Below are 22,167 nucleotides of genomic sequence, written 5' to 3' on the forward strand. Positions count from 1 at the left end.
CACATCACTCAGCTCTCTAGCGCTTCTAGAACATCACTAGAATTCACATCACTCAGCTCTCTATCCCTTCTAGAACCACACTAGAATTCACATCACTCAGCTCTCTAGCGCTTCTAGAACATCACTAGAATTCACATCACTCAGCTCTCCAGCCCTTCTAGAACATCACTAGAATTCACATCACTCAGCTCTCTATACCTTCTAGAACATCACTAGAATTCACATCACTCAGCTCTCTATCCCTTCTAGAACATCACTAGAATTCACATCACTCAGCTCTCTAGCGCTTCTAGAACATCACTAGAATTCACATCACTCAGCTCTCCAGCCCTTCTAGAACATCACTAGAATTCACATCACTCAGCTCTCTATCCCTTCTAGAACATCACTAGAATTCACATCACTCAGCTCTCTAGCCCTTCTAGAACATCACTAGAATTCACATTACTCAGCTCTCTATCCCTTCCAGAACATCACTAGAATTCACATTACTCAGCTCTCTATCCCTTCTAGAACATCACTAGAATTCACATCACTCAGCTCTCTATCCCTTCTATAACATCACTAGAATTCACATCACTCAGCTCTCTATCCCTTCTAGAACCTCACTAGAATTCACATAACTAGAATTCACATCACTCAACTCTCTAGCCCTTCTAGAACATCACTAGAATTCACATCACTCAGATCTGTAGCCCTTCTAGAACATCACTAAAATTCATATCACTCAGCTCTCTATCCCTTCTAGAACATCACTAAAATTCATATCACTCAGCTCTCTAGCCCTTCCAGAACATCACTAGAATTCACATCACTCAGCTCTCTATCCCTTCTAGAACCTCACTAGAATTCACATCACTAGAATTCACATCACTCAGCTGTCTATCCCTTCTAGAACCTCACTAGAATTCACATCACTCAGCTCTCTATCCCTTCTAAAACATCACTAGAATTCACATCACTCAGCTCTCTATCCCTTCTAGAACATTACTAGAATTCACATCACTCAGCTCTCTATCCCTTCTAGAACATCACTAGAATTCACATCACTCAGCTGTCTATCCCTTCCAGAGCATCACTAGAATTCACATCACTCAGCTCTCTAGCCCTTCTAGAACATCACTAGAATTCACATCACTCAGCTCTCTATCCCTTCTAGAACATCACTAGAATTCACATCACTCAGCTCTCTATCCCTTCTAGAACATCACTAGAATTCACATCACTCAGCTCTCTATCCCTTCTAGAACATCACTAGAATTCACATCACTCAGCTCTCTATCCCATCTAGAACATCACTAGAATTCACATCACTCACCTCTCTATACCTTCTAGAACATCACTATGGGTCTCTGTGTGAGTCTATGGTTCTCTGTGTGAGTCTATGGGTCTCTGTGTGAGTCTACGGGTCTCTGTGTGAGTCTACGAGTCTCTGTGTGAGTCTATGGGTCTCTGGGTGAGTCTGTGGGTCTCTGTGTGAGTCTATGGGTCTCTGTGTGAGTCTATGGGTCTCTGTGTGAGTCTATGGGTCTCTGTGTGAGTCTATGGGTCTCTGTGTGAGTCTATGGGTCTCTGTGTGAGTCTATGGGTCTCTGTGTGAGTCTATGGGTCTCTGTGTGAGTCTATGGGTCTCTGTGTGAGTCTATGGGTCTCTGTGTGAGTTTATTGGTCTCTGTGTGAGTCTATGGGTCTCTTTGTGAGTCTATGGGTCTCTGTGTGAGTCTACGGGTCTTTGTGTGAGTCTACGGGTCTCTGTGTGAGTCTACGGGTCTCTGTGTGAGTCTATGGGTCTCTGTGTGAGTCTATGGGTCTCTGTGTGAGTCTACGCATCTCTGTGCGAGTCTATGGGTCTCTGTGTGAGTCTATGGGTCTCTGTGTGAGTCTATTGGTCTCTGTGTGAGTCTATGGGTCTCTGTGTGAGTCTATGTGTCTCTTTGTGAGTCTATTGGTCTCTGTGTGAGTCTGTGGGTCTCTGTGTGAGTCTATGGGTCTCTGTGTGAGTCTATGGGTCTCTGTGTGAGTCTATGGGTCTCTGTGTGAGTCTACGGGTCTCTGTGTGAGTCTATGGGTCTCTGTGTGAGTCTATGAGTCTCTGTGTGAGTCTATGGGTCTCTGCGTGAGTCTACGGGTCTCTGTGTGAGTCTACGGGTCTCTGTGTGAGTCTATGGGTCTCTGTGTGAGTCTATGGGTCTCTGTGTGAGTCTATGGGTCTCTGTGTGAGTCTATGGGTCTCTGTGTGAGTCGAATGTCAAAGCATAACCTTTATTTAGCTTGCAAATTTATTTTGGCCGGCGAAAAGCTGACATGCAAATAACTACGGTAACTATGGAACACGTGTGCGTGCGAAACCTAAATAAACGTAAATAAAAGAAAAGTAAACACGAGAATAAATAAACAAAACTGAACACACAAAACTACAACTCGCGTCAGCATGGGACATGCCTTGCTCATTAAGTTTGACTGAGTCACGCTCTTCGTTGCAAATCGAGAACCTTGTGGGTTATTTTAGCTTTACTATCGCCACACTTAGGGACCCATTACGAATATATTGAAGCACAAAAGGTAAGTAATTCACAGTAAGCACAAAAATAAGCACAGTATGAATCAGAGGTCGCTATCGGGTTTTTTGATTCCTTACCCGTACCCGGCCGCACCAGGGTCGCAAACGGGTACCCGTACCCGGCTGTACCCTACCCGTACCCGTACCCGGCCATACCCGTACCCTACCCGTACCTGGCCGGGTACGGGTAGGGTACGGGTACCTGATTGCGACCTCTGTGATGAAGCCATGTTGCAGGCGCGGGTGGGTTGATTCTAGGAACTTGAATTGTGAGAAGAGACAAGACGTTGGGAAATGAGTGACAAACGGTGACTCACCAGTGACTCACGGCCTACCCGTACCCGGCCGCACCAGGGTCGCAAACGGCTACCCGTACCCGGCCGGGTACGGGTAGGGTACGGGTATCGGGTACCTGGTTGCGACCTCTGGTATGAATACTATACACGTGTTTTATAATCAGGAAAATCACCATGAACACTGTAGCATTGTACTGTTATCACAAAAATAAACTATGAATTTCGGTTTAAAGCTTTCGTGACTGCAGGGATTCATCTTCTTGGTTCTTTCGGTAAAGTCGTCACGTAGAAGGGAAATAATAAAATAATAAAAACAAAACTTCATGAAATAATTCTCACGACGTTTCGGCCACGACGCAAGCAGCCGTCCTCAGGTGAAGAACGAAACACCAGCAAGCTTGGAGCGTATATTTAATCTGGGTTGGAGGTGGAAGAAGAGCGCCTTGACAAAAGAATTTGCATATCAAGAGGAATTTAGCATATTTATGGGAAATGCGGCTATGTGATTAGTACTACTTATGCCCGTGCATTATGCAGGATTAGCAGCATCAGAGGGAGGGGATATGGGAAATGCAGGTGTGTGATTAGTACTACTCATGCCCGTGCATTATGCAGGATTAGCAGCATCACAGGGAGGGGATATGGGAAATGCAGGTATGTGATTAGTGCTACTTGTGAAATGCATAGGAGGTGGGCGGGGGGTTTCAAAGTCATTATTATGCCCGTGCATTATGCAGGATTAGCAGCATCAAAGGGAGGGGATAGGGGTAGCATTAACAAAGGGAAGGGATGTTAATAGGATGTAGCGTAAAGTTTTTTAAGTGGTTTTTTAGTAACTGCAGCTAACATACTATTAACATTCCTTCCCTTTTTTAATGCTACCCCCATCTCCTCCCTTTAAGGTTACGACACGTTTATAAATAACGCGATCTAAACCCAAAAACGTTTCCTTATGAATAATATTGTTTGTGATAATGGTTTTTTACCCTTCTATCTGGCACCTGTTTTTTACAAGGAGTCATGTTTACATAGACCACAATACCTGCAGTCATAATGCAAACAAAAAACACAACTCTGATAATGTATGCACTGTCCTTGAAGTTATTGGTCCACACCCGAGACAGCTTTCCTTAGAGCCTAGTCTCACATGGGTTGGACCAGATGACGCCAAAAGGTGTGGACCAATCAACTTCAAGGACAGTGCATACATTATCAGAGTTGTGTTTTTTGTTTGTATTATGACTGCAGGTATTGTGGTCTATGCAAAGATGACTCCTTGTAACAAAAAGGTGTCAGTTTTGTTGCCAGATAGAAGGGTAAAAAAACAATTATCATATTTTTATACTGGCAAAATGAGGTTCCAATGGAATAATATTTGTTTCGCGAATTTTGCCACCAGCATTGTACGACGTCCTCACGTGCCCTCCCGCCCTTCCCCGCTTTTCAAATCCTGTTGAACTTTAACCCCCCCCCCACCCCCCGCCACCCCCACAGCGGTGTCGCAACGGCCGAGGTTCAATCGGCGGCGGTGGTGGTGGCGCCATGCGGGTTGACCCCGTACAGGATAACGAGCCCTTTGGTTTTCGCGACCTTGCGAGGCCGCATCAAGTTCATTCCCCCGGTCGTGGGGGGTGGGGGGGGGGGCAGGGAAGTGGGGGGCACGGGTTCGATTCCCGCGCCGCGGTAGCCAACACCGGCGGCGATGATTTGAACCGGTCCTGGGACTCTCCGCCCTAGGTCCACTCAGCCTTGAATGAGTACCCGGTGCGGTGTGGGGAGAGCGACGTGGCCGGGTGTGGTACTGGCCACCACCACCTCCCTCATGTTGCCATTTGTTGTGAAAATTCCGTCACAGTTCCTGTGACCTCCACTGTTTCATTGCTTTCATGGCTTTATTTTGGTGATTTGGAAAAGTGTATTGGTATTCTTAGGTTTTTTCGGTAAAGTCACGTAGGTAAAAAATTAAAATTAATGAAAGTTAAATAAAAATATTAATGAAAAGTGTGCCGTACTTGGCCCTTCCCTCCTCTCTAACCATTATATATACGGAGTGGTAGCTTTCGATTTAAAGCTTTCGTGACTGCAGGGATTCATCTTCTTGGTTCTTTCGGTAAAGTCGCGTAGAAGGGAAATAATAAAAGAATAAAAATCAAACGTAATAAAATTTTTATTTAAAGCTTTCGTGACTGCAGGGATTCATCTTCTTGGTTCTTTCGGTAAAGTCATCACGTAGAAGGGAAATATTTAAATAATAAAAATTAAACATAATAAAATAATCTTCCTGGTTCTTTCGGTAAAATAACGTAAAATGGAAATAATAAAATAATAAAAATAAAACAATAAAATTTCGATTTAAAGCTTTCGTGACTGCAGGGATTCATCTTCTTGGTTCTTTCGGTAAAGTCACGTAGAAGGGAAGTAATAAAATAATAAAAATGAAACTTCATAAAATAAAACATAATAAAATAATGTTTTATTTTTTATTATTTTATTACTTCCCTTCTACGTGACTTTACCGAAAGAACCAAGAAGAGGAGTGGTAGCTCTTGTGATCTCTCATTTACTTGATACAGCAGTCGTGGCTGTGACGGTTCCACCTGAAGACGGAAGCTTGCATTGCCTCCGAAACGTCGTGATTTTTATTTTATTAACTTTAATTTTTTACCTACACGGTGACTTTACCGAAAAAACCCAAGAATATGAATCCTTGCAGTCACGAAAGCTTCAAATCTGCAACTACGAGTGTTGTATCATCGTCGTCATCATATATACAAGGACTGTTTTATTGGAATTTCTCACTTGCTTGATGCAGCAATCGTGCTGTGACTGTTCCTCCTGAAGACGGAAGCTTGTGTTGCCTCCGAAACGTCGTGATTTTTATTTTTATTTACTTTTATTAATTAAATTTTTTTACCTACACGGTGACTTTACCGAAAAAACCCAAGAATATGAATCCTTGCAGTCACGAAAGCTTCAAATCTAGAAAAGACAAACATCTTCTTGGTTCTTTCGGTAAAGTCACGTAGAATGGAAATAATAAAATAATAAAAATAAAACATAATAAAAGAATTCTCACTGAGAATTATAAAACTTCATAAAATAATTTATTAAGATGTGTTGAATTAATTTATGAAGTTTTATTTTTATTATTTTATTATTTCCCTTCTACGTGACTTTACCGAAAGAACCAAGAAGATGAATCCCTGCAGTCATGAAAGAAGCTTTAAATCTAAAAGTGTATTGGTTGGGCCATGTTTGTGTTGTTGTAGTACAGAGTTAGACTGATGGCCTTAATCTAAGTTGTCTTGTGGTTGTTGTTGTTGTTTGTGTTGTTGTAGTACAGAGTTAGACTGATGGCCTTAATCTAAGTTGTCTTGTGGTTGTTGTTGTTGTTGTTGTTTGTGTTGTTGTAGTACAGAGTTAGACTGATGGCCTTAATCTAAGTTGTCTTGTGGTTGTTGTTGTTGTTTGTGTTGTTGTAGTACAGAGTTAGACTGATGGCCTTAATCTAAGTTGTCTTGTGGTTGTTGTTGTTGTTTGTGTTGTTGTAGTACAGAGTTAGACTGATGGCCTTAATCTAAGTTGTCTTGTGGTTGTTGTTGTTTGTGTTGTTGTAGTACAGAGTTAGACTGATGGCCTTAATCTAAGTTGTCTTGTGGTTGTTGTTGTTGTTGTTTAACTTTAATGGCTTTATTTTGGTGATTTTCGAAAAGTGTATTGGTTGGGCCATGTTTGTGTTGTTGTAGTACAGAGTTAGACTGATGGCCTTAATCTAAGTTGTCTTGTGGTTAAATTTCGATTTAAAGCTTTCGTGACTGCAGGGATTCATCTTCTTGGTTCTTTCGGTAAAATCGACAGACCTGTTCTTCGCCTGAGGACGGCTGCTTGCGTTGTGGTCGAAACGTCGTGAGAATTATTATATTATGTTTTATTTTTATTATTTTATTTCTTCCATTCTACGTGACTTTACCGAAAGAACTAAGAACATGTTTGTGTTGTTGTAGTACAGAGTTCGACTGATGGCCTTAATCTAAGTTGTCTTGTGGTTGTTGTTGTTGTTGTTTGACTTGCATGGCTTTATTTTGGTGATTTCGAAAAGTGTATTGGTTTGGCCATGTTTGTGTTGTTGTAGTACAGACTAAGACTGATGGCCTTAATCTAAGTTGTCTTGTGGTTGTTGTTGTTTGACTTGCATCCCACTGGGATTTTTGCACAGAGTTGGTGTACGGTGATTTTTCTGCAATATTTTGCTGTCTTTTCTTGGATTTTCTGTTTGCACTCAGTCACATGGTCACTTTAAGATGTTTTTTTGTTCATGTTTTTGTTTTTTGTTTGTTGCGGTTGCACCCGATTCAAGAGCCGAATGGCTCACAGGGCTACACCTAATACATGAACTTGAAACTTCATTGCTTTCATGGCTTTGTTTTGGTGATTTCGAAAAGTGTATTGGTTTAGCCATGTTTGTGTTGTTGTAGTACAGAGTTAGACTGATGGCCTTAATCTAAGTTGTCTTGTGGTTGTTGTTGTTGTTTGACTTGCATCCCACTGGGATTTTTGCACACAGCGTTGGTGTGTAACGGTGTTTTTTTCTGCAATATTTTGCTGTCTTTTCTTGGATTTTCTGTTTGCACTCAGTCACATAGTCACTTTAAGATGTTTTCTTGTTCATGTTTTTTGTTTGTTGCGGTTGCACCCGATTCAAGAGCCGAATGGCTCACAGGGCTCTACCTAATCAGTGAACTTGAACGTGATGTTCCGGGGTTGCTGCCTTCATAGGCACCTGATCGCTCACTGCACTTGGCCCAACAGTCTGTCAAGGCTACACGGAGGGCCTTTGTCTTGACGCGGGATGCTGCCCCCAAAATATTTTGGTCAGAGACAATAACAACAACAACAACAATGGTTTTTGTTGTTGTTCTTCTTCTATGAAAAGGTTGTTGACCCCCCCCCCCCCGCTATGTCTATAATTGCTACAGTTGGTTGTGGGGTGTGGTTCACAATGGCCGTGTCAGATCACAAATGGCCGTGTCAGGTTCACATAACAATGGCTGTGTTGGAGACACAAAATAAAATTAAAAGTTAATTAAAGTAATAATGGAAATAAAATAAAATAATAAAATAATTATTTTATTTTATTTCCACTATTACTTTTATTAACTTTGAATTTTAACGTTTTACCTACATGGTGACTTTACCGGAAAAAACCTTAGAGTATGAATCCTTGCAGTCACGAAAGCTTCAAATCTAGAATGTGTTAGAGACGGTGATCCAGTGACACTGGGAACTTGGGTCCAAGCCCTGGGTCTGGGTGTCTCTCTCTCTCTTTCTCAGCGGGTTCATGATGGCCGTGTCAGAGACACAGATGACCTGGGTTCAAATCCTGGGTCTGGGTGTCTTTCTGTGTGTCTCTCTCAGGGGGTTCATTATGGCCGTGTCAGAGACACCGATAACCTGGGTTCAAGCCCTGGGTCTGGGTGTCTTTCTGTCTGTCTCTCTCAGGGGGTTCATAATGGCTGTGTCATTGACACAGATGACCTGGGTTCAAACCCTGGGTCTGGGTGTCTTTCTGTCTGTCTCTCTCAGGGGGTTCATAATGGCTGTGTCATTGACACAGATGACCTGGGTTCAAGCCCTGGGTCTGGGTGTCTTTCTCTCTTTCAGGGGGTTCATAATGGCCGTGTCAGAGACACAGATGACCTGGGTTCAAGCCCTGGGTCTGGGTGTCTTTCTGTCTCTCTCAGGGGGTTCATAATGCCTGTGTCAGATCGCATATAGTGGCTGTGTCAGGTTCATAATGGACATGTTGGAGACTGATCCAGTGAAACTGGGAACTTGGGTTCAAGCCCTGGGTCTGGGTGTCTTTCTGTCTCTCTCAGGGGGTTCATAATGGCTGTGCCAGAGACACAGATAACCTGGGTTCAAGCCCTGGGTCTGGGTGTCTTTCTGTGTCTCTCTCAGGGGGTTCATAATGGCTGTGTCAGATGATAATGGCATTGTCAGATTCATAATTACGGTCGGAAACACTGAGATCCTGGGTTCAGACCCTGGATCTGGGTGCCTCTCAGTCTCTCTCAGCGGGTTCATGATGGCCGTGTCAGAGACAAAGATGACCTGGGTTCAAGCCCTGGGTCTGGGTGCCTCTCTGTCTCTCTCAGCGGGTTCATGATGGCCGTGTCAGAGACACAGATGACCTGGGTTCAAGCCCTGGGTCTGGGTGTCTTTCTGTGTTTCTCTCTCAGGGGGTTCATGATGGCCGTGTCAGAGACACAGATAACCTGGGTTCAAATCCTGGGTCTGGGTGTCTTTCTGTCTCTCTCAGGGAGTTCATAATGGCCGTGTCAGAGACACCGATAACCTGGGTTCAAGCCCTGGGTCTGGGTGTCTTTCTGTGTGTCTCTCTCAGGGGGTTCATTATGGCCGTGTCAGAGACACCGATAACCTGGGTTCAAGTCCTGGGTCTGGGTGTCTTTCTGTGTCTTTCTCAGGGGGTTCATAATGGCCGTGTCAGAGACACCGATAACCTGGGTTCAAGCCCTGGGTCTGGGTGTCTTTCTGTGTGTCTCTCTCAGGGGGTTCATGATGGCCGTGTCAGAGACACAGATAACCTGGGTTCAAGCCCTGGGTCTGGGTGTCTTTCTGTGTGTCTCTCTCAGGGGGTTCATAATGGCCGTGTCAGAGACACAGAGAACCTGGGTTCAAGCTCTGGGTCTGGGTGTCTTTCTGTGTTTCTCTAAGGGGGTTCATAATGGCTGTGTCAGATGATAATGGCCGTGTCAGATTCATAATTGCGGTCGGAGACACTGAGATCCTGGGTTCAGACCCTGGATCTGGGTGCCTCTCAGTCTCTCTCAGCGGGTTCATGATGGCCGTGTCAGAGACACAGATGACCTGGGTTCAAGCCCTGGGTCTGGGTGCCTCTCTGTCTCTCTCAGCGGGTTCATGATGGCCGTGTCAGAGACACAGATGACCTGGGTTCAAGCCCTGGGTCTGGGTGTCGTTCTGTGTTTCTCTCTCAGGGGGTTCATGATGGCCGTGTCAGAGACACAGATAACCTGGGTTCAAATCCTGGGTCTGGGTGTCGTTCTGTGTTTCTCTCTCAGGGGGTTCATGATGGCCGTGTCAGAGACACAGATAACCTGGGTTCAAATCCTGGGTCTGGGTGTCTTTCTGTCTCTCTCAGGGAGTTCATAATGGCCGTGTCAGAGACACCGATAACCTGGGTTCAAGCCCTGGGTCTGGGTGTCTTTCTGTGTGTCTCTCTCAGGGGGTTCATTATGGCCGTGTCAGAGACACCGATAACCTGGGTTCAAGTCCTGGGTCTGGGTGTCTTTCTGTGTCTCTCTCAGGGGGTTCATAATGGCCGTGTCCGAGACACCGATAACCTGGGTTCAAGCCCTGGGTCTGGGTGTCTTTCTGTGTGTCTCTCTCAGGGGGTTCATGATGGCCGTGTCAGAGACACAGATAACCTGGGTTCAAGCCCTGGGTCTGGGTGTCTTTCTGTGTGTCTCTCTCAGGGGGTTCATAATGGCCGTGTCAGAGACACAGATGACCTGGGTTCAAGCCCTGGGTCTGGGTGTCTTTCTGTCTCTCTTTCTCTCAGGGGGTTCATGATGGCCGTGTCAGAGACACAGATAACCTGGGTTCAAGCCCTGGGTCTGGGTGTCTTTCTGTGTGTCTCTCTCAGGGGGTTCATAATGGCCGTGTCAGAGACACAGATGACCTGGGTTCAAACCCTGGGTCTGGGTGTCTTTCTGTCTGTCTCTCTCAGGGGGTTCATAATGGCTGTGTCAGATGATAATGGCCGTGTCAGATTCATAATTGCGGTCGGAGACACTGAGATCCTGGGTTCAGACCCTGGGTACGGGTACGGCCGGGTACGGGTACGGGTACCCGTTTGCGACCCTGGTGCGGCCGGGTACGGGTAGCCGGGTAAGGAACCAAAACCCGTTTGCGACCTCCGGAGCCAAGTGACGTGCCTCACCACGGGAACCGCCGTCCACTCGTTCACCACGTCGCTTGCCGACCCCACACACCACCCCTACCCCACCCCCTTAGCCAGACCTCCTCGGTGAAGGGCAGTGGTGCGATTGAAGGCTCCAATTCTTCACCTGCGTTCACAAGTGGCCCTTGCAAATGTTCCACACGTAGGTTTGTATTTTTTTCGTCTCCCTTTCTCTCTTTCTCTCCAAGCCGCCACTCTCAGCTCCTTTAAATAACCCCGCACCCCCTGGCAGAGGTCGCAAACGGGTTTTGATTCCTTACCCGTACCCGTACCCGGCCGCACCTGGGTCGCAATCGGCTACCCGTACCCGGCTGGGTACGGGTAGCCGGGTATCGGGTAGGGTACGGGTATCGGGTACCCGGTTGCAACTTCTGGGATGAAGCCATGTTGCAGGCGCGGGTGGGTTGATTCTAGGAACTTGAATTGTGAGAAGAGACAAGACGTTGGGAAATGAGTGACAAACGGTGACTCACCAGTGACTCACGGCCTACCCGTACCCACCGTACCCGGCCGCACCAGGGTCGAAAACGGGTATCCGTACCCGGCCGGGTACGGGTACGGGTTAACCGTACCCTACCCGATACCCGTACCCGATACCCGGCCGGGTACGGGTAGGGTATCGGGTACCTGATTGCGAACTCTGGGATGAAGCCACGTTGCAGGCGCGGGTGGGTTGATTCTAGGAACTTGAATTGTGAGAAGAGACAAGACGTTGGCAAATGAGTGACAAACGGTGACTCACCAGTGACTCACGACCTACCCGTACCCGGCCGCACCAGGGTCGCAAACGGCTACCCGTACCCGGCCAGGTACGGGTATCGGGTACCCGGTTGCGACCTCTGCCCTCTGGGCAGCGCTCCCCCATAGTTGCACTCACGTGTCCCCCCCCACCACCCACCGTTGCCCTTGCACATGGGGCAGGGTGTGAGCTTGTCACCACGGTTTGTATCGGGAGGGTGAACGCCATCAGCCGCAGCGTCTTTCACCACACGGCGATCATCACCGGGGCGCTCACGGTGGCTGGGAAATGTTGACGACCTCGCCTGGTACGCAGGAGGTCGTGAGTTCGATCCCGACCCTGACGACGCCTGCTGCTGTATATTTAGAGTCTGTATCTCTCTCTCATAATCATCGCGGTGGCTAGGAGATTTTAACTCCCTCGCCCGGTATGCAGGAGGTCGTGGGTTTGATTCCCACCCTGACGATACCTGCTGCTGTATATGTGGAGTATGTGTCTCTCTCTCACTCCCCGTTGTCACGAACATTTTGGCGGGTCGTCTGGTTTTTTTCTCCACATTTAGAGTCCACGTCACACGTTTCAGAGTTAAATTTCGATTTAAAGCTTTCGTGACTGCAGGGATTCATCTTCTTGGTTCTTTCGGTAAAGTCATCACGTAGAAGGGAAATAATAAAATAATAAAAATAAAACTTCATAAAATAATTATCACGACGTTACAGCCACAACGCAAGCAGCATATCTACATTTCCCATAAATATGCTAAATTCCTCTTGATATGCAAATTATTTTGTCAAGACGCTCTTTGCCCCTCCATCCCAGCATAAATAGTCGCTCCAAGCCTGGGGTTTGTCATTCAGATTCTGTCTCCTCGACAGACCTGTTCTCCACCTGAAGACGGCTGCTTGCGTTGTGGCCGAAACGTTGTGAGAATTGTATTTTATGAAGTTAGATTTTTATTATTTTATTATTTCCCTTCTACGTGATGACTTTACCGAAAGAACCAAGAAGATGAATCCCTGCAGTCACGAAAGCTTTAAATCGAAACAATAAAAATAGTTTATAGTTTTTACCAACTAAAACTATAAACCACACACACACACACAGCATCATTACCATGCACAGCTTTATTGGCATACACAGCTTTATTAGCATACAGTATCACCACACACAGTACCATCACCACACAGCATCGTCACCACGTAGTATTGGCACCCACAGCATCATTGCCAAATAACATCATAACAACTAGAATCATCACCAACATATACACAGAATCATCAACATACACACAGAATCATCAACACACACACAGAATCACCACCACACACACAGAATCACCACCACTTACACAGAATCACCACCACACACACAGAATCACCACCACCAACAAACAGAATCACCACCACCACTACACACAGAATCACCACCACCACCACCACACACAGAATCACCACCACCACACACAGAATCACCACCACCACACACACAGAATCACCACCACCACTACACAGAATCACCACCACCACACACAGAATCACCACCACCACACACAGAATCACCACCACCACACACACAGAATCACCACCACACACACAGAATCACCACCACCACCACACACACAGAATCACCATCACCACTACACAGAATCACCACCACCACCACACAGAATCACCACCACCACCACACAGAATCACCACCACACACAGAATCACCACCACCACACACAGAATCACCACACACAGAATCACCACCACCACACACAGAATCACCACCACCACACACAGAATCACCACCACCACACACAGAATCACCACCACCACCACTACACAGAATCACCACCACCACACACAGAATCACCACCACACACAGAATCACCACCACACACACAAAATCACCACCACACACACAGAATCACCACCACACACACAAAATCACCAACACCACCACTACACAGAATCACCACCACCACACACATAGCATCACCACCAACACAGAATCACCACCACCACACACAGAATCACCACACACAGAATCACCACCACCACACACAGAATCACCACCACCACACACAGAATCACCACCACCACACAGAATCACCACCACCACCACACAGAATCACCACCACCACCACACAGAATCACCACCACCACCACCACACAGAATCACCACCACACAGAATCACCACCACCACACACAGAATCACCACCACCACACACAGAATCACCACACACAGAATCACCACCACCACACACAGAATCACCACCACCACACACAGAATCACCACCACCACCACTACACAGAATCACCACCACCACACACAGAATCACCACCACACACACAGAATCACCACCACCACCACACAGAATCACCACCACCACCACTACACAGAATCACCACCACCACCACACACAGCAAAATCACCAACCACAGTAGCCAACAATTGGACCCACTCCTCCCTCCCTCACTGCCACCCAGTGGCATCTGTCCCTGTGTCTCACAGCTCTTGCACTGCATCCTGTCCCTGGGTGACTCAGCACTTGCCCTACAGCCTGTCCCTGGGTGACACAGCACTTGCCCTTCAGCCTGTCCCTGGGTGACTCAGCACTTGCCCTTCAGCCTGTCCCTGGGTGACTCAGCACTTGCCCTTCAGCCTGTCCCTGGGTGACTCAGCACTTGCCCTGCATCCTGTCCCTGAGTGACACAGCACTTGCCCTACAGCCTGTCCCTGGGTGACTCAGCACTTGCCCTTCAGCCTGTCCCTGGGTGACTCAGCACTTGCCCTTCAGCCTGTCCCTGGGTGACTCAGCACTTGCCCTGCATCCTGTCCCTGGGTGACACAGCACTTGCCCTGCATCCTGCCCCTGTGTCTCACAGCACTTGCCCTGCATCCTGCCCCTGTGTCTCACAGCACTTGCCCTGCATCCTGTCCCTGTGTCTCACAGCACTTGCCCTGCATCCTGCCCCTGTGTCTCACAGCACTTGCCCTGCATCCTGGTCCCTGTGTCTCACAGCACTTGTCCTGCATCCTGTCCCTGGGTGACTCAGCACTCTCTCTGGGTGACACAGCACTTGCCCTGCAGCCTGTCCCTGGGCGACACAGCACTGTCTCTAGGTGACACAGCACTTGCCCTGCATCCTGCCCCTGTGTCTCACAGCTCTTGCCCTGCATCCTGTCCCTGGGTGACTCAGCACTTGCCCTGCATCCTGTCCCTGGGTGACTCAGCACTGTCTCTGGGTGACACAGCACTTGCCCTGCATCCTGTCCCTGTGTCTCACAGCTCTTGCCCTGCAAGCGTACCGAGGAGTTTGTCCCGGGGCCCTAATAGACCTTTGCTCGGGGCGGTTCATGTTGTTGATGTATATCCTGTCCTTGTTTGTTTTCTACCTCGCCCACGGCAAACACCCCGAGCCCTCCCTGACCCCCCGTGATGGTCAGAGGTCAGGGTTGGCGGGTCACGGTCGTGATAGGCAGGAGGCTCAGGCGCTCTGTAAACACGCGCTGGTGTTTCGGGACGTGCTTTGGGGTGATTTAGATTTTTTTTGCTGATCTAAATGTGTTGTGTTGATGATGAGCCATTGTATATGACACACTACACTGTACATTGCAATATACACTACACTGTACATTGCAATACACTGTACACACTACATACTACACTATACACTACACTATAAACTACACTATGCACTATACACTACACTATACACTACACACTATATACTACACTACACACTACACTACATACTACACTATACACTACAGTACACACTACACACCACACTATACACTACATTACTACACTACACTACATACTACACTACACACTACATACTACACTACACACTACACTACTACACTACACACTACACTACTACACTACACTATACACTACACTATGCACTATACACTACACGATACACTACATACTACACTACATACTACACTACATACTACACTACATACTACACTATACACTACAGTACACACTACACACTACACTATACACTACATTACTACACTACATACTACACTACATACTACACTACACACTACACACTACACTACTACACTATACACTACACTATGCACTATACACTACACTATGCACTACACTATACACTACACTATGCACTACACTATACACTACACTATGCACTATACACTACACTATACACTACATACTACACTACATACTACACTATACACTACACTATACACTACACTATACACTACAGTACACACTACTACACTACACTATACACTACATACTACACTATACACTACATACTACACTACACACTACATACTACACTATACACTACATACTACACTATACACTACATACTACACTACACACTACATACTACACTATACACTACATACTACACTATACACTTTATCTCTCATCACTTTATCTCTCATTGTTTTTTCTCATCTCCACTCTATCTCCCATCTCCACTCTCACTTCTTCCAAGAAACGGAAGTTGTTGATGAAACCGTTGTTTAAAAATTAACCCGTAAAAACAAAGTTTTTCACTCTAAATCCTTTATATGCGTGGCGGCTAGAGTCCTCTCGTCCTCTGGCTTGAGATGGCTGCCACCTATGGGTCAGATGATTGCCTGCCACCATTAAGCAATTGGTAATTAAATATAATATTTTTTTTCCTAAAAAGTGTAAAAATTTGGAGAATAAAATTTCACGAAAATTAATTGTCACGCACAACGAGTCTGTGTGCAAAATGTCAGCTCGATTGGATCACGGGAAGTGGGTTAAAAAACGACCGAAAGATTTGCACGGTCGTAAGCGCGCAAGCAAGCAAGCGAGTGAACTTAATATAAAGGATTTAAAAACGACCGAAAGATTTGCACGGTCGTAAGCGCGCAAGCAAGCAAGTGAACTTAATATAAAGTATTTAAAAAACGACCGAAAGATTTGCACGGTCGTAAGCGCGCAAGCAAGCAAGCGAGTGAACTTAATATAAAGGATTTAAAAACGAAACCCTTTTTAAGGAGTTTTATTAAAACCCTTTTTTAAGGAGTTTTAGTTTTCGTTTGATCATCGTCCTGGCTGCTCGTCCCACACTGACGACTCTCACGGAGACAAACTTTTCTCTCTTTTGTCCCACCCCCCCTCCCCGCACCACAGATGGGTCGGCCTGGATCGACTTTGGAACGGAGGTAATGGTGGAACATCGCCACATCCATCGCGCTACCCGGCCTGACCGGGACACTGTCAATCGCACACTCACATGCTGACTCACACACTGACACGCACACTGACTCACACACTGACACACACACTGACTCACACACTGACTCACACACGCACACACGCTGACTCACACACTGACACACACATACTGACACTGACACACACATTGACACACACACACTGACACACACACTGACACACTGACACACACACTGACACACACGCTGACACACACACTGACACACACACTGACTCACACACTGACACACTGAATCACACTGACTCGGACACTGACACACACACTGACACTGACTCACACACTGACACACACACTGACTCGCACACACGCACACACTGACTCACACACTGACTCACACACTGACACACACACTGACTCACACACTGACACACACACTGACTCACACACACGCACACACTGACTCACACACTGACTTACACATTGACTCACACACTGACTCGCACGCTGACACACACACACTGACTCACACACTGACTCGCACACTGACTCACACGCTGACTCGCACACTGACTCACACGCTGACTCACACACACACTGACTCACACACTGACACACACACGCACACACTGACACACACATGCACACACTGACACACACACTGACACACACACTGACACACACACTGACACACACACTGACTCACACACACACACTGACTCACACACTGACTCACACGCTGACTCACACACTGACTCACACACTGACACACACACACGCACTGACACACGCACTGACACACACACTGACACGCACACTGACACACACACTGACACTGACACACACACTGACACTGACACACACTGACTCACACACACGCACTGACACACACACTGACACTGACACACACTGACTCACACACTGACACACACACACTGACACTGACACACTGACACTGACACACACACTGACACTGACACACACACTGACACTGACACACACTGACTCACACACTGACTCACACACTGACTCACACACACACACTGACTCACACACTGACACACACACACTGACACACACACACACTGACTCACACACTGACTCACACACTGACACACACACACACACTGACTCACACACTGACACACTGACTCACACACTGACTCACACACTGACTCACACACACACACACACTGACTCACACACACACACACACACACTGACTCACACACACACACACACTGACTCACACACTGACTCACACACACACACACTGACTCACACACTGACACACACACTGACACACACACTGACACACACACTGACTCACACACTGACTCACACACTGACACACACACTGACACACACACTGACACACACACTGACTCACACACTGACATACACACTGACTCACACACTGACTCACACACGCACTGACGCGCACACTGACACACACACTGACACACACACTGACCCACACACTGACACACACACTGACTCACACACTGACGCACACACTGACTCACACACTGACTCACACACTAACTCACACACTGACTCACACACTGATCTTAATATAAAGGATTTAAAAACGACCGAAAGATTTGCACGGTCGTAAGCGCGCAAGCAAGCAAGCGAGCGAACTTAATATAAACAATTTAAAAAGTGGATTTCAAAGCCGGCGCGTCCAACTTGACGCCTTCAAATCTTCCGTCAGCGAGCGTTGCGGCGCGTGGGAGTTGCGATCTACCGCCACCTGGATTGGGGCGTTCGCGACGATGAGGAGAGGGAGCTCAGCCCGGCCCTTGAGCGTCTCATCGAGGGCATGACCTGCGGGGCGAGCGGATACGGACACCCCTCACACGCCAGCGACGGTGCGGGAGTTCGCGGGTCGCTCCATTCGAGCGGCGAGGGTGGCGGCGGTGCAAAGGTGAGCGAGTGTTCAGCGCCGTTTTGGCGTCATCTGGTCCAACACCATGTGAGACTGGGCTCTAAGGAAAGCTGTCTCGGGTGTGGACCAATCAACTTCAAGGACAGTGCATACATTATCAGAGTTGTGTTTTTTGTTTGCATTATGGCTGCAGGTATTGTGGTCTATGCAAACATGACTCCTTGTTAAAAAGGTGTCAGTTTTGTTGCCAGATAATTTGTAATAAAGCAATTATCATATTTTGCTACTGGCAAAGGAGGTTCCAATAGTGTAAATGCTTTACCCTGAGCTCTCGTACTCTGATGGTGCGTTGTCTTTGAGTTGTGCGCCTTTTGGCGTCATCTGGTCCAACACCATGTGAGACTAGGCTCTAAGGAAAGCTGTCTCGGGTGTGGACCAATCAACTTCAAGGACAGTGCATACATTATCAGAGTTGTGTTTTGTTTGCATTTTGATTGCTTGTGTTGTGGTCAATGCAAACATGACTCCTTGTTAAAAAAGGTGTCAGTTTTGTTGCCAGATAGAAGGGTAAAAAAACCAATTATCATATTTTGCTACTGGCAAAGGAGGTTCCAATGGTGTAAATGCTTTACCCCGAGCTCTCATACTCTGATGGTGCATTGTCTTTGAGTTGTGCGCCTTTTGGCGTCATCTGGTCCAACACCATGTGAGACTAGGCTCTAAGGAAAGCTGTCTCGGGTGTGGACCAATCAACTTCGAGGACAGTGCATACATCATCAGTAAAGTATTCGTAATAATTATCAGAGGTGTGTTGTTTCTTGTTTGCATTCCGACTGCAGGTATTGTGGTCAATGCAAACATGACTCCTTGTAAAAAAAACAAAAAGGCGTCAGTTTTGTTGCCAGATAGAAGGGTAAAAAACCAATTATCTCATAATTGCTTGTGTTTAAACCCTGCAGACCATGATGCACACTGGAGCGGCCCATTCGTTGCCTGCAAATGGGGGTGCGGAAGAGAAACTCCCTGCAAAGGGACATGGAACAGCCCGTCACCACGTGCCGAGAGATGGCAGCACTTACACCAGCAGCCAAGTCGTGGCGGTAAGGCAGCCCTTGCCTCCGACACGGCCATTGTGAACCCTCCTTAGATGGGAGAGAGAGGGATCTATGTGTATATATGTATACCCAGACCCAGGGCTCGAACCCAGGATCTTAGTGTCTCTCACACGGCCATCGTGAACCCCCTGGGAGACCGACAGAGAGAGAGACACCCAGACCCAGGGCTTGAACCCAGGCTCTTAGCGTCTCCGACACGGCCACTATGAACCCCCTGAGAGAGAGAGAGACACCCAGACCCAGGGCTCGAACCTAGGATCTCAGCGTCTCCGACACGGCCACTATGAACCCCCTGGAACAGAGAGAGACGCCCAGACCCAGGACTCAAATCCAGATTCTCAGTATCTCCGACACGGCCACTATGAACCCCCTGAGAGAGAGAGAGACACCCAGACCCAGGGCTCGAACCCAGGCTCTCAGTGTCCCCGACACGGCCACTATGAACCCCCTGAGAGAGGGGAGACACCCAGACCCAGGGCTCGAACCCAGCCTCTCAGTGTCTCCGACACGGCCACTATGAACCCCCTGAGAGAGAGAGACACCCAGACCCAGGGCTCGAACCCAGCCTCTCAGTGTCTCCGACACGGCCACTATGAACCCCCTGAGAGAGAGAGACACCCAGACCCAGGGCTCGAACCCAGCCTCTCAGTGTCTCCCACACGGCCATCGTGAACCCCCTGAGAGAGAGAGACACCCAGACACAGGCTCTCAGAATCTCTGACACGGCCACTATGAACCCCTGAGATAGAGAGAGACACCCAGACCCAGGGCTCGAACCCAGGATCTCAGTGTCTCTCACACGGCCATCGTGAACATCCTGAGAGAGAGAGACACCCAGACCCAGGGCTCAAACCCAGGCTCCCAGTGTCTCCGACACGGCCACTATGAATCCCTGAGACAGAGAGAGAGACACCCAGACCCAGGGCTCAAACCCAGCCTCTCAGTGTCTCCCACACGGCCATCGTGAACATCCTGAGAGAGAGAGACACCCAGACACAGGCTCTCAGTGTCTCCGTCACAGCCACTATGAACCCCTTGAGAGAGAGAGAGAGACACCCAGACACAGCCTCTCAGTGTCTCTCACACGGCCGCTATGAACCCTTTGGAACAGAGAGAGAGACACCCAGACCCAGGGCTCGAACCCAGGCTCTCCGCGTCTCCGTGGTCTGCGTGCTGCAGGTGTGCGTGGCTCGCGTGCGGAGTCCGGATAACCCCGAGGGTCACTACTCGTCTGTGCTGCACTCTCTCTACCTGCACGCCATGGACAAGCGCCGTGTTGCTACCGGCACGCAGGTAACCGCACGCCAGAGGTCGCAACCGGGTACCTGATACCCGTACCCTACCCGATACCCGTACCCTACCCGATACCCGTACCCTACCCGATGCCCGTACCCTACCCGATACCCGTACCCTACCCGATACCACTACCCTACCCGATACCCGTACCCTACCCGATACCCGTACCCTACCCGATACCCGTACCCTACCCGATACCACTACCCTACCCGATACCCGTACCCTACCCGATGCCCGTACCCTACCCGATACCCGTACCCTACCCGATACCCGTACCCTACCCGATGCCCGTACCCTACCCGATGCCCGTACCCTACCCGATGCCCGTACCCTACCCGATGCCCGTACCCTACCCGATACCCGTACCCTACCCGATACCAGTACCCTACCCGATACCCGTAGCCTACCCGATACCAGTACCCTACCCGATACCCGTACCCTACCCGATACCCGTACCCTACCCGATACCCGTACCCTACCCGATACCCGTACCCTACCCGATGCCCGTACCCTACCCGATACCCGTACCCTACCCGATGCCCGTACCCTACCCGATGCCCGTACCCTACCCGATGCCCGTACCCTACCCGATGCCCGTACCCTACCCGATACCCGTACCCTACCCGATACCCGTACCCTACCCGATGCCCGTACCCTACCCGATACCCGTACCCTACCCGATACCAGTACCCTACCCGATACCCGTAGCCTACCCGATACCAGTACCCTACCCGATACCCGTACCCTACCCGATACCCGTACCCTACCCGATACCCGTACCCTACCCGATACCCGTACCCTACCCGATACCCGTACCCTACCCGATGCCCGTACCCTACCCGATGCCCGTACCCTACCCGATGCCCGATGCCAGATAAAAGGGTAAAAAAAAACAATCATCATATTTTTTACTGGCAAATGCGGTACCAGTGGCGATGATGACGATGATGACGATGATTTCTTTCATTTTGTTGAGTTGCTATCATTTGTACAGGCCCAGCTCAGTGTGGGACCTCACCTGGTTAAAATACAAAATAGTTTTTTAGTCTATGGGTCTACGCATCTCTACGTGTCTCTA

General features: G+C 48.2%; 1 protein-coding gene across 2 annotated transcripts in view; it reads left to right on the forward strand.

The window, feature by feature from the left end:
- Positions 1-22,167, forward strand: part of LOC133339006 (protein spire homolog 2-like) — a 45,391-nt gene that overhangs the window by 6,203 nt on the left and 17,021 nt on the right. For both annotated transcript variants that reach the window (XM_061547138.1, XM_061547139.1), the window contains exons 2-5: positions 16,745-16,776; positions 18,505-18,717; positions 19,638-19,778; positions 20,973-21,086. In XM_061547138.1, coding sequence (XP_061403122.1) covers positions 16,745-16,776; positions 18,505-18,717; positions 19,638-19,778; positions 20,973-21,086 — 500 coding nt within the window. The remainder of the gene's footprint in view (positions 1-16,744; positions 16,777-18,504; positions 18,718-19,637; positions 19,779-20,972; positions 21,087-22,167) is intronic.

The sequence above is a fragment of the Lethenteron reissneri genome, unplaced genomic scaffold (assembly GCF_015708825.2).
Source record: "Lethenteron reissneri isolate LAM-NWPU_2019-01 unplaced genomic scaffold, ASM1570882v1 scaffold_1639, whole genome shotgun sequence".
NCBI classification, from domain to species: domain Eukaryota; kingdom Metazoa; phylum Chordata; class Hyperoartia; order Petromyzontiformes; family Petromyzontidae; genus Lethenteron; species Lethenteron reissneri.